The sequence below is a fragment of the Oncorhynchus gorbuscha genome, linkage group LG04 (genome assembly GCF_021184085.1).
Source record: "Oncorhynchus gorbuscha isolate QuinsamMale2020 ecotype Even-year linkage group LG04, OgorEven_v1.0, whole genome shotgun sequence".
NCBI classification, from domain to species: domain Eukaryota; kingdom Metazoa; phylum Chordata; class Actinopteri; order Salmoniformes; family Salmonidae; genus Oncorhynchus; species Oncorhynchus gorbuscha.
This window is the reverse complement of record NC_060176.1, coordinates 37,545,459-37,559,172: the sequence shown is the minus strand read 5'-3', so window position 1 is coordinate 37,559,172 and position 13,714 is coordinate 37,545,459. Positions and strand designations below refer to the sequence as shown.

At 43.2% G+C, this 13,714-nt stretch overlaps 1 protein-coding gene across 2 annotated transcripts; it reads right to left on the bottom strand.

Annotated features, from left to right (window-relative positions):
* Positions 1-202: 202 nt before the first annotated feature.
* Positions 203-3,931, bottom strand: coq5 (coenzyme Q5, methyltransferase). 2 transcript variants are annotated; one of them, XM_046345173.1, is made up of 7 exons: positions 3,688-3,931; positions 3,093-3,242; positions 2,665-2,898; positions 1,944-2,050; positions 1,552-1,752; positions 1,219-1,346; positions 203-361 (listed from the first exon to the last, which is right to left on the bottom strand). In XM_046345173.1, the coding sequence occupies exons 1-6, from the start codon at positions 3,887-3,889 to the stop codon at positions 1,245-1,247; spliced, it is 996 nt and encodes a 331-aa protein (XP_046201129.1). In that variant the 5' UTR covers positions 3,890-3,931; the 3' UTR covers positions 203-361; positions 1,219-1,244. The 2 variants fall into 2 exon arrangements, with proteins under 2 accessions (XP_046201129.1, XP_046201128.1); XM_046345172.1 differs by having other exon boundaries at positions 203-356; positions 3,688-3,930.
* Positions 3,932-13,714: the final 9,783 nt, after the last annotated feature.

The window sequence follows — 13,714 nt, the reverse complement described above, 5'->3', positions numbered from 1 at the left end:
CCGCATTTTAAACAGCTGAATTAAAATGTTAAAAACAACTGTGGCCACAACAATGGGACTGTCCTCAGATACAATCGTCTCTTGTAAGATGATCTGTCACTATTATTTTACACATTTTGTTTGAATGTTATTGCCTTCAGTTTAAAAACAATAATTCTCCTTCATCCTATTGTTTTACTGTAAAATGTCACAATTTACAATGTGCTTTCAATAAAGTTTTATTTGATTGATTTGTACACAATTAGTGGCGTTCAGTCAAGTTTTGGCAAGAGGGGACCATATCAATCCATAACTTTCAGAGTGATCAGTGTAGTTTCTCAGTTGACCAGAGGGTAGTATGACTTCACATGGGAGGACTGCTCTAGAAAGATGGGGAGAAGTGACTAAATCAAGCATTTAGATGTTTCACAGAAGTTAGTACTTATTTTGAAAGCAGAAAACAATATTGGATTGCTAAAGCACAAGAGAGAACTTAGTTTACTTTTATTGTAAAACCAGTTGACATTATAAAAAAGATTAAATAGTTGTCATGATGCGCCCTTTGCTAAGTGTTCCTATAATAATAATAATATATGCCATTTAGCAGACGCTTTTATCCAAAGCGACTTACAGTCATGTGTGCATACATTCTACGTATGGGTGGTCCCGGGGATTGAACCCACTACCCTGGCGTTACAAGCGCCATGCTCTACCAACTGAGCTACAGAAGGACCACTCCTCCCATTGGTTGCTCAGGTAACATCCCAAATGGCACCCTATTCCCCATTTAGTGCACTACTTTTGACCAGGGTGCATATAGGAAATAGGGTGCCATTTGGGACAAAACTTCTGGCCTCTAGAGGACCTGTGAGCAGAGGTTTGGTTCACATTGAAACCTGCCAAATAGATTATATATTGTACCCCCTGAGAAAAGCCAGCCTTTCCTCAAACCACCAGAAAAAAATAAATACAATACACAAATATTGTAGACAGCATGTCAGTGTTTCCATTTCTGTGTATATTGTTTCCTTGATGTTTGCGGTGGAATCTGCTTGGGTTTAAAACCCCAGTCACACATACCCTAGAGGAGCTGTCTGTCTGACACTGGGCCTCGGCCTTGACTGGTTAGAGTTAAGTCCAGGGTCCGTATTCATAAAATGTCTCAGTGTATGAGGGCTGATCTAGGATCAGTTGCCTTTTAGATCCTAATGAATACAAATATAAATCGACAGTGGGTACCCGTTCCTAGATCAGCACTGCTCTGTTCACAGCTTGAATCCAGAGTGTAGGGCCACCACTCCTCCTGTCAGGTTGTGGTAGCGGACAGAAAATAACCCTGCATCCTCAATCATTTGTTTGAATGTGTCCTGTAGAGGGAGAGAAGAGGAGAGAGAAACAGTTAAGTAAAAACATACAGCAAAACTTAAGTTTACAAACATACACAATATTCAATGTAATTTAGTCAGGCAGTATTTGAAGAAAATACTTTGAGAAATCTATTCAGCACAATTATGGCCACCAAAGGGCCAGACAGAATAGGTGCAGAAGGATGATTAAATCATTCATTCTTACCTGGTCTGGGAACTTCCTGATGCTCTCCACCAGGTACTGATAGGACTTCCAGTCGCCAGCGATCACCTCCCCCAGCACTGGGATCATCTGGAAACTGTAGGCATCGTAGAGCCTGGCCAGCAGGGGGTTGGTGACTTTACTGAACTCCAGACACATGAACCTTCCCCCTGGCTTCAGCACCCGTACAGCCTCCTGTAGAGCCTGGAAATAAGACGGAGGAAAAACATTTCATTTGATCATTTTAGGTAAGTATTGGCCCATAGAAGAGTTTTATATTTGGCTACCTTATCAAGTTTGATTTCTGGTGTACAACGAATGCAAGATGAATTACAAATGTTTATTTCCTTGCCTGCCAGGAGTACACTGAAATTAAGTGGATTGAGAAGGATTACCAGGTCTATGTGGGTGACATTACGGATGCCAAAAGCAATGGTATACACGTCAAACTGGTCATCATCGAAAGGCAGTTCCTCTGCATCTCCTACCACCCAGGACAGACCTGTGGCACACACACACACACACACACACACACACACACACACACACACACACACACACACACACACCAGTCAAGCCAAAAGAAATCATGAGCACTTATTGAGAGCACAGTCCACAGACATGTCTAATGAGGGTAATATGGTGTACTAAAGAAAGGTAGTAAATGGAGGGTAATATGGTGTACTAAAGGAAGGTAGTAAATGGAGGGTAATATGGTGTACTAAAGAAAGGTAGAAAATGGAGGGTAATATGGTGTACTAAAGAAAGGTAGAAAATGGAGGGTAATATGGTGTACTAAAGAAAGGTAGTAAATGGAGGGTAATATGGTACACTAAAGAAAGGTAGTAAATGGAGGGTAATATGGTGTACTAAAGAAAGGTAGTAAATGGAGGGTAATATGGTGTACTAAAGAAAGGTAGTAAATGGAGGGTAATATGGTGTAGTAAAGAAAGGTAGTAAATGGAGGGTAATATGGTGTACTAAAGAAAGGAAGTAAATGGAGGGTGATACTGTGCATATAAATAATATAGATAGTAGCCTGACTAATCAGTGGGTGAGATGATACACCAGATAATGTACAATTCAATAAAACATTTCCAATTAAAATCGCCCTACCACTACTGACGCCCATGCTCTCCGCTTTCTGTTTGCCCACTTTTAGCATCTCCTTGTTGATGTCACAGACTACAGCCCTGGAATCTCTGGCCTCAGTCTCCATTCCCTCCGTGGGGGTCGTGTAGCTGGTTGAGATCTCCTGCCAGGAGGGGGTCTGGTTGGCCCGGGCAGTCCGCTGTGCAACACGCTCCTGCTGAGACCTCACATAGTTCAGGAATCTGAAGGAGATGTCACCTGGAGGTGCAAAGTTGAAGTGATTTATTTGAATTGGCAGAGAAAAATTGAGTTACAAGTGTGTAACCAGTGGGATGTGAACAAAACATGCGCTTACAAGTCTACAGCAGGGCTAGCTCACCACGAGAGTCGAATTCAAAAAGCACCTGTGCTACATAAGGACTACTGTTATGAACACTGAATAAGAAGCCTACCGGTTCCTCCAGCTACGTCCAGTAGGCGTATGCCTGGCTGGGGGTTCATAACGTGGAGTAGCATGTCCTTCCAGAGCCGGTGGACCCCCAGACTCATAGCATCATTCATCACATCATACTTCTGGGCCACGCTCTCAAACACCTTGTAAACTGGAGATACAGGTGAAGGTTTGAACACAGATGAATAGGGGAAACCTACTCTATAACTATACAAATCTCTGGGTTAACATTTTGAAGGAAGAGTCGATATCAGGGACTGGGAATAAAGCCCACATTACGCCAGCATTGGGGCATGCACGGCTAACCGTGGCAAAAGAGTTAGAGGGGGGGGGGGGGCATGTACGAGTTGGGGGGGCATGTAGACTAACTTACCCACGCGGATCGTTGTAGGGCAAGGTTAACAATCGATTTTCAAGCGAGATAACATTAACTAAATTAGAGGTAAAATGGTTTGCCTCTACAGACTTTGAGATACATTTGCAATGAACATACAATCCAAAATCGGGCATTAATGTCCAACTGAACCAACAAGCTAGGCGTATCAATGAATAAATATCTGAGCAGCCTTAACGTAGCTACCTAACGTTAACGTTACCTCTCTCTGCCTTCTCTCCTTCGGACACAGTCTCGAAGCCGAAATGTGTACTTTTGTCCGCGGCACCATCGCTGAAGCATCGACAAGCTGAAAGATTCGAAGGGCAACTTGAACTGACTATTCGAACAGACACACTGCTATTGATAGTTCGAAAAGCATCACGAACTATTCTCCGAGGGAGCAACATAATGGAAGCGGCCATGCTATTTTTCTTCTTCTGTTGGCTTTATGGCGGACTACAACTCAACAAGGTCTATTGCCGCCACCAACTGGACGGGTTGAAAAAACAAGGTAAAAGAAAACCCATACGACCTTAACTCAACCCAAATAAAAATCAGTGCCCAATTGTCATACTTGAGTAAAAGTAAAGATTCCTTAATAGAACACGACTAAAGGAAAAGTGAAAGTCACCCAGTAAAATACTTATTGCGTAAAAGTCTAAGTATTTGGTTTTAAATCTACTTAAGTATCGAAGGTAAAAGTATAAATCGTTTCAAATTGCTTGTATTAAGCAAACCAGACGGCACAATTGTATTTTATTTTTTAAATTTACGGATAGCCAGGGACACATTCCGACACAGACATCATTTACAAACGAAGCATTTATGTTTCGTGAGTCCGCCAGATCAGAGGCAGTAGGGTAGACCAGGGATGGTCTCTTGATAAGTGCGTGAATTGGACCATATTCCTGTCCAGGTAAGCATTCAAAATGTATCAACTACTTTTGGGTGACAGAGAAAATGTAGGAGTAAACATTACATTATTTTATTGTCAAAATATAAATAGTAAAGTAAAGTACAGACACCCTAAAAAACAACTTCAGTGTACTTTAAAGTATTTTTACTTAAGTACTTTACACCACTGATAAAAATAGTACGTTGACAAAACCAAACCATAACTCCACTTCCTTCCTTCAAATCCCATGTCTCGCTTCTCATGCTCTAGGTCCTGAAAGAGTGGTACGGCTTGTGACAATACTCCATGCAACTCCTCCGCCGAGAAATCTTTCCTTTCAGTCCCAAGAACCGCTCCGCCGAATCCACAATAATATCTATTTTCCTGGAATTCCACCTTGGCAGTGCCAACAATCACCATAGCTATAAAGGCCACAAAGTCGACCTTGTTACACTTTAAAATATCTGGGTTCTGTTGGTGAAAGGCAATCCCTGCAGCCTGCAGTTTTTATTTTATTTAACCTTTATTTAACTAGGCAAGTCAGTTAAGAACAAATTCTTATTTACAATGACAGCTTACCCTGGCCAAACCCGGTCAACACTGGGCCAATTGTGTGCTGGGATGCAGTGTACACTGGGATGCAGTTTCTTAAACCACTGCGCCACTCTGGAGCCCAGTGAAGGCCTATCCACCACCACAGACTCTTCAGGAGCACCATTCAAACCCTCAACCCTTTTAACAGACGCTGCATATGAAATGCTCTGGACAGCCCTAACTTTGGCCACCTCATTCTCTTTCATCCTTATCGGGCATTCGAAAGACGTGGCTTCATGGTTCCCACCACAATTGAAACATGTCACATTTTCATCACTTTTAAAACACATCAAATCAAATCAAAAGTATGTATATAGCCCTTCGTACATCAGCTGATATCTTAAAGTGCTGTACAGAAACCCAGCCTAAAACCCAAAATGGCAAGAAATGCAGGTGTAGAAGCACGGCGGCTAGGAAAAACTCCCTAGAAAGGCCAGAACCTAGGAAGAAACCTAGAGAGGAACCAGGCTCTGAGGGGTGGCCAGTCCTCTTCTGGCTGTGCCGGTACATGGCCAAGATGTTGAAACGTTCATAGATGACCAGCAGGGTCAAATAATAATCACAGTGGTTGTAGAGGGTACAACAGGTCAGCACCTCTGCAGTAAATATCAGTTGGTCAGGGTTCCATAGCCGCAGGCAGAACAGTTTAAACTGGAGCAGAAGCACGACCAGGTGGACTAGGGACAGCAAGGAGTCATCAGGACAGGTAGTCCTGAGGCATGGTGTTAGGGCTCAGGTCCTCAGAGAGAAGAGAAAAAGAGAACGAGAGAGAGAGAGAATTAGAGGGAGCATACTTAAATTCACACAGGTCACCGGATAAGACAGGAGAAATACTCCAGATATAACAAACTGACCCTAGCCCCCCGACACAAACTATTGCAGCGTAATTACTGGAGGCTGAGACAGGAGGGGTCAGGAGACACTGTGGCCCCGTCCGACTATACACCCTGACAGGGCCAATCAGGCAGGATATAGCCCCACACAATTTGCCAAAGCACAGCCTCCATAGCACTAGAGGGATATCTTCAACCACCAACTTACTACTCTGAGATAAGTCTGAGTATAGCCCACAAAGATCTTCCCCACGGTTCGAAACCGAGGGGAGGGCGCCAACTAGAGTTCGACCGATTAATCGGAATGGCCGATTAATTAGGGCCGATTTCAAGTTTTCATAACAATTGGAAATCTGTATTTTTGGACACCAATTTGGCCAATTTTTTTTATTTTTTTTATTTTTTTACACCTTTATTTAATCTTTATTTAACTAGGCAAGTCAGTTAAGAACGCATTCTTATTTTCAATGACGGCCTAGGAATGGTGGGTTAACTGCCTTGTTCAGGGGCAGAATGACAGATTTTGACCTTGTCAGCTCAGGGATTCAATCTTGCAACCTTAGAGTTAACTAGTCCAACGCTCTAACCACCTGCCTTTCATTGCACTCCACGAGGAGCCTGCCTGTTACGCGAATGCAGTAAGCCAAGGTAGGTTGCTAGCTAGCATTAAACTTATCTTATAAAAAACAATCAATCAATCATAATCACTAGTTAACTACACATGGTTGATGATATTACTCGTTTATCTAGCGTGTCCTGCATTGCATATAATCGATGCGGTGCGTATCGTTGCTCCAATGTGTGCCTAAATATAAATATCAATGCCTTTCTTAAAATCAATACACAGAATTACACTACTCAAAAAATAAAGGGAACACTTAAACAACACAATGTAACTCCAAGTCAATCACACTTCTGTGAAATCAAACTGTCCACTTAGGAAGCAACACTGATTGACAATAAATTTCACATGCTGTTATGCAAATGGAATAGACAACAGGTGGACATTATAGGCAATTAGCAAGACACCCCCAATAAAGGAGTGGTTCTGCAGGTGGTGACCACAGACCACTTCTCAGTTCCTATGCTTCCTGGTTGATGTTTTGGTCACTTTTGAATGCTGGCGGTGATTTCACTCTAGTGGTAGCATGAGACGGATTCTACAACCCACACAAGTGGCTCAGGTAGTGCAGCTCAACCAGGATGGCACATCAATGCGAGCTGTGGCAAGAAGGTTTCCTGTGTCTTGAGGCGCTACCAAGAGACAGGCCAGTACATCAGGAGACGTGGAAGAGGCCGTAGGAGGGCAACAAACCAGCAGCAGGACCGCTACCTCCGCCTTTGTGCAAGGAGGAGCAGGAGGAGCACTGCCAGAGCCCTGCAAAATGACCTCCAGCAGGCCACAAATGTGCATGTGTCTGCTCAAACGGTCAGAAACAGACTCCATGAGGGTGGTATGAGGGCCTGACGTCCACAGGTGGGGGTTGTGCTTACAGCCCAACACCGTGCAGGATGTTTGGCATTTGTCAGAGAACACCAAGATTGACAAATTCGCCACTTGCGCCCTGTGCTCTTCACAGATGAAAGCAGGTTCACACTGAGCACATGTGACAGATGTGACAGAGTCTGGAGACGCCGTGGAGAACGTTCTGCTGCCTGCAACATCCTCCAGCATGACTGGTTTGGCGGTGGGTCTGTCATGGTGTGGGGTGGCATTTCTTTGGGGGGATGGACAGCCCTCCATGTGCTCGCCAGAGGTAGCCTGACTGCCATTATGTACCGAGATGAGATCCTCAGACCCCTTGTGAGACCATATGCTGGTGCGGTTGGCCCTGGGTTCCTCCTAATGCAAGACAATGCTAGACCTCATGTGGCTGGAGTGTGTCAGCAGTTCCTGCAAGAGGAAGGCATTGATGCTATGGACTGGCCCGCCCGTTCCCCAGACCTGAATCCAATTGAGCACATCTGGGACATCATGTCTCGCTCCATCCACCAACAGACTGTCCAGGAGTTGGCGGATGCTTTAGTCCAGGTCTGGGAGGAGATCCCTCAGGAGACCATCCGCCACCTCATCAGGAGCATGCCCAGGCGTTGTAGGGAGGTCATACAGGCACATGGAGGCCACACACACTACTGAGCCTCATTTTGACTTGTTTTACATCAAAGTTGGATCAGCCTGTAGTGTGGTTTTCCACTTTAATTTTGAGTGTACTCCAAATCCAGACCTCCATGGGTTGATAAGTTTGATTTCCATTGATCATTTTTGTGTGATTTTGTTGTCAGCACATTCAACTATTTAAAGAAAAAAGTATTTCATAAGAATATTTCATTCATTCAGATCTAGGATGTGTTATTTAGTGTTCCCTTTATTTTTTTGAGCAGTGTATATATTTTTAAACCTGCATATTTAGCTAAAAGAAATTGTGTCACTTTTCTTGCGTTCATTGCACGCAGAGTCAGGGTATATGCAACAGTTTGGGCCGCCTGGCTCATTGTGAACTAATTTGCCAGAATTGTACATAATTATGACATAACATTGAAGGTTGTGCAATGTAACAGCAATATTTAGACTTATGGATGCCACCCGTTAGATAAAATACGTAAATGGTTCCGTATTTCACTGAAAGAATAGACGTCTTGTTTTCGAGATGATAGTTTCCGGATTCGACCATATTATGACCCAAGGCTCGTATTTCTGTGTGTTATCATGTTATAACTAAGTCTGATTTGATAGAGCAGTCTGACCGAGCGATGGTAGACACCAGCAGGCTCGTAGGCATTCATTCAAACAGCACTTTTGCGTGTTTGCCAGCAGCTGTTTATAACTTCAAGTCTATCAACTCCCGAGATTAGGCTGGTGTAACCAATGTGAAATGGCTAGCTAGTTAGCCGGGTGCGCGCTGATAGCGTTTCAAACATCACTCGCTCTGAGACTTGGAGTGGTTTTTCTCCTTGCTCTGCATGGGTAACGCTGCTTCGATGGTGGCTGTTGTCGATGTGTTCCTGGTTCGAGCCCAGGTAGGAGCGAGGAGAGGGATGGAAGCTATACTGTTACACTGGCAATACTAAAGCGCCTATGAGAACATCCAATAGTCAAAGGTTTATGAAATACAAATGGTATAGAAATAGTCCTATAATTCCTATAATAACTACAACCTAAAACGTCTTACCTGGGAATATTGAAGACTCATGTTAAAAGGAACCACCAGCTTTCATATGTTCTCATGTTTTGAGCAAGGAACTGAAACGTTAGCTTTCTTCTATGGCACATATTGCACTTTTACTTTCTTCTCCAACACTTTGTTTTTGCATTAGTTAAACCCAATTGAACATGTTTCATTATTTATTTGTTGCTAAATAGATTTTATTGATGTGTTAAATTAAGTTAAAATAAGTGTTCATTCAGTATTGTTGTAATTGTCATTATTACAAATAAATTTTAAAAATCAGCAGATTAATCGGTATGGGCTTTTTTTTGTTCCTCCAATAATCAGTATCGGTGTCGGACCTCTATCGCCAACCCGGACAGGAAGATCACGTCAGAGACTCAACCACTCAAGTGACGCACCTCTCCTAGGGACAGCATGGAAGAGCACCAGTAATAGGGTTAGAGGCAGAGAATCCCAGTGGAGAGAGGGGAACCGGCCAGGCAGAGACAGCAAGGGTGGTTCGTCGCTCCAGTGCCTTTCCGTTCACCTTCACACCCCTGGGCCAGACTACACTCATCCATTGGGCCTACTGAAGAGATGAGTCTTCAATAAATACTTCAAGATCGAGACCGAGTCTGCGTCTCTCACATGGATAGGCAGACCATTCCATAAAAATGGAGCTCTATAGGAGAAAGCCCTGCCTCCAGCTGTTTGCTTAGAAATTCTAGGGACAAAAAGGAGGCCTGTGTCTTGTGACCGTAGCGTACGTGTAGGTATGTACAGCAGGACCAAATCGTAAAGATAGATAGGAGCAAGCCCATATAACGATTTCTAGGTTAGCAGTAAAACCTTGAAATCATCCCTAGCCTTAACAGGAAGCCAGTGTAGAGAGGCTAGCACTGGAGTAATATGATCGATATTTTTGGTTCTAGTCAAGATTCTAGAGCCGTGTTTAGCACTAGCTGAAGTTGATTTAGTTCTTTATCCGGGTAGCCGGAAGGTGGAGCATTGCAGTAGTATAATCTAGAAGTGGCAAAAGCATGGATTCATTTTTCTGGGTCATTTTTGGACAAAAAGTTTCAGATTTTTGCTATGTTACATAGATGGAAAAAATCTGTCCTTGAAACAGAGTTGATATGTTCGTCAAAAGAGAGATCATGGTCCAGAGTAACACCAAGGTCCTATAAAGTTTTATTTGAGACGACTGTACAATCATCAAGATCAATTGTCAGATTCTACAGAAGATCTCTTTGTTTCTTGGGACATAGAACTAGCATCTCTGTTTTGTCCGAGTTTAAAAGTAAAAACATTTGCCACCATCCACTTCCTTATGTCTGAAACACAGGCTTCCAGGGAGGGCCCATTTGGCTGCTTCACCATGTTTCATTGAAATGTACAGCCATGTATTTTCCGCATAGCAGTGAAAGTTATCATTATGTTTCAAAATGACATCACCAAGAGGTAAAATATATAGTGAAAACATTAATGGTCCTAAAACGGAACCTTGAGGAACACCAACATTTACAGTTGATTTGTCAGAGGACAAACCATTCACAGAGACAAGCTGATATTTTTCTGACAGGTAAGATCTAAACCAGGCCAGAACCTGTCCGTGTATACCAATTTGGGTTTCCAATCTCTCCAAAAGAATGTGGTGATCGATGGTGTCAAAAGCAGCACTAAGGTCTAGGAGCACCAGGACAGATGCAGAGCCTTGGTCTGACGCCATTAAAAGGTAATTTACCACCTTCACGAGTGCAGTCTCAGTGCTATGATGGGGTCTAAAACATGACTGAAGCGTTTCGTATACATTGTTAGTCTTCAGGAAGACAGTAAGTTGCTGCGCAACAGCTTTTTCAAACTTTTTTGAGATGAATGGGAGATTTGATATAGGTCAACATTTGTTTAATTTTCTGGTTCAAGGTTTGGCTTTTTCAAGCGAGGCTTTATTACTGCTACTTTTATTGAGTTTGGTACACATCCGGTGGATAGGGAGCCATTTATTATGTTCAACATAGGAGGGCCAAGCACAGGAAGCAGCTCTTTCAGTAGTTTAGTTGGAATAGGGTCCGGTATGCAGCTTGAAGGTTTAGAGGCCATGACTATTTTCATCAATGTGTCAAGAGATATAATATTTTAAAAACTTGAGTATCTCCTTTGATCCTAGGTCCTGGCAGTGTTGTGCAGACTCAGGACAACTGAGCATTGGAGAAATACCCAGATTTAAAGAGGAGTCCATAGTTTGCTTTCTAATGATCATGATCTTTTCGTCAAGGAAGTTAATGAATTTATCACTGCTGAAGTGAAAGCCATCCTCTCTTGGGGAATGCTGCTTTTTAGTTAGCTTTGCGACAGTATCAAAAATAAATGTATTCTCCTCAATTAAGTTGGAAAAATAGGATGATCGAGCAGCAGTGAGGGCTCTTTGATACTGCACGGTACTGTCTTTCCAAGCTAATCGGAAGACATCCAGTTTGGTGTAGCTCCATTTCCGTTCCAATTTTCTGGAAGATTGCTTCAGGGCTCGTGTATTTTCTGGATACCAGGGAGCAAGTTGCTTATGACAAATGTTTTTTGTTTTTAGAACTGCATCTAGGGTATTAAGCAAGGTTAAATTAAGTTCCTCAGTTAGGTGGTTAACCGATTGTTGTACTCTGACGTCCTTGGGTAGGTGGAGGGAGTCTGGAAGGACGGCTTTTGATGATCCTTGGTTTGGGGCTGAGCAGATTATTTGTTGCGATTGCAAACGTAATAAAAAGGTGGTCTGATAGTCCAAGATTATGAGGAACAACATTAAGATCCACAATATTTATTACACGAGACAAAACTAGGTCCAGAGTATGACTGTGGCAGTGAGTAGGTCCGGAGGACAAAACCCACTTAGTCGATGATGGCTCATGAATATATAGTCACCAAAAATGTGAATATTATCTGCCATGACTATAAGGTCCGATAGGAATTCAGGGAACTCAGTGAGGATCGCTGTATATGGCCCAGAAGGCCTGTAAACAGAAGCTATAAAAAGTAATTGAGTAGGTTGCATAGATTTCATGACTAGAAGCTCAAAAGACCAAAAGACAGTCATTTGTTTTTGTCAATTGAAATGTTAGTAACACCTCTGCCTTTGCGGGATGCGCTGGGGATATGGTCTCTAGTGTAACCAGGAGGAGAGGTCTCATTTAACACAGTACATTCATCAGGCTTAAGCCATGTTTCAGTCAGGCCAATCACATCAAGATTATGATCCGTGATTAGTTCATTGACTATAACTCCCTTGGAAGTGAGGGATCTAACATTAACCTCACTCGGGTATGTGGGCTGCTATAGCGTCCCACCTGGCCAACATCCAGTGAGATTGCAGAGCGTCAAATTCAAATAGAGAAATACTCATTATAAAATTTCAGAAAACATACAAGTATTTTACATAGGTTTAAATATTAACTTCCAACCACTGTGCCAGACCACTGTGCCAGATTTCAAAAATGCTTTACGGTGAAAGCATACTTTAAGATTATTTGAGAACATTGCCCAGCGGATAAATCATTACAAACAGTAACCAGCCAAGTAGAAGAGTTACACAAGTAAGAAATATAGATACAATTAATCCCTTACCTTTGATGATCTTCATATGTATGCACTCAGAAGACATTCATTTACTCAATAAATGTTCCTTTTGTTCGATAAAGTCTCTCTTTATATCCAAAAACCTCAGTTTTGTTTGCGCGTTTTCTTCAGTAATCTACAGGCTCAAACGCAGTCACAACAGGCAGACAAAAAAATCCAAATTGTGTCCGTAAAGTTCATAGAAACATGTCAAACGATGTTTATGTCATGTTTTATCATTGATTATCATGTCTTGTCCCTGTGCTTCCCCTTCTATTCGTTTCCCTCTGCTGGTCTTATTAGGTTCTTTCCCTCTTTCTATCCCTCTCTCTCCCCCTCCCTCTCTCCCTCTCTCGCTCTCTCTCTCTATCGTTCCATTCCTGCTCCCAGCTGTTCCTCATTCTCCTAACTACCTCATTTACTCTTTCACACCTGTCCCCTATTTTGCCCTCTGATTAGAGTCCCTATTTCTCCCTCTGTTTTCCGCTTCTGTCCTTGTCGGATCCTTGTTTGATGTTCGCTGTTCTTGTCCTCGTTCCGTCCTGTCATGTTTTTTGCCTTCTTCAGATGCTGCGTGTGAGCAGGTGTCTTGATCAGCTACGGCCTGCGCCTTCCCGAAGCGACCTGCAGTCTGTGGTCGCATCTTCAGTTGATCCCCTCTACTGTCTAGAGGGTTTCTGTATTCCTGTTTTGACTTGGAATAAACTCTGTTTCTGTAAAGTCACTTTTGGGTCCTCATTCACCTGCATAACAGAAGGATCCGACCAAGAATGGACCCAGCGACTACGGATTCTCGCAACACTGCCGCGAGATCCAGGGAACTATGCTCGGCAGACACGAGCAGGAATTGTCTGCTGCTCGTCATGCCGTTGAGACCCTGGCCGCTCAGGTCTCCGACCTCTCAGGACAGTTTCAGAGTCTTCGTCTCGTGCCACCAGCTACTTCCTGGTCTTCCGAGTCTCCGGAACCTAGGGTTAATAACCCACCATGTTACTCTGGGCAGCCCACTGAGTGCCGCTCCTTTCTCACCCAGTGTGATATTGTGTTCTCTCTCCAGCCCAACACATACTCTAGAGAGAGAGCTCGGATCGCCTACGTCATATCACTCCTTACTGGTCGGGCTCGGGAGTGGGGCACAGCTATCTGGGAGGCAAGGGCTGAGTTTACTAACGA

Coding starts and splice junctions, on each gene's coding strand:
- coq5 (XM_046345173.1), bottom strand. CDS start 3,889: ATGGCCGCTTCCATTATGTTGCTCCCTCGGAGAATAGTTCGTGATGCT. Junction 3,243..3,687: donor AGGAGAGAAGGCAGAGAGAG/GTAACGTTAACG, acceptor CTGTATCTCCAG/TTTACAAGGTGTTTGAGAGC. Junction 1,753..1,943: donor ATGTCACCCACATAGACCTG/GTAATCCTTCTC, acceptor TCTTATTTCCAG/GCTCTACAGGAGGCTGTACG.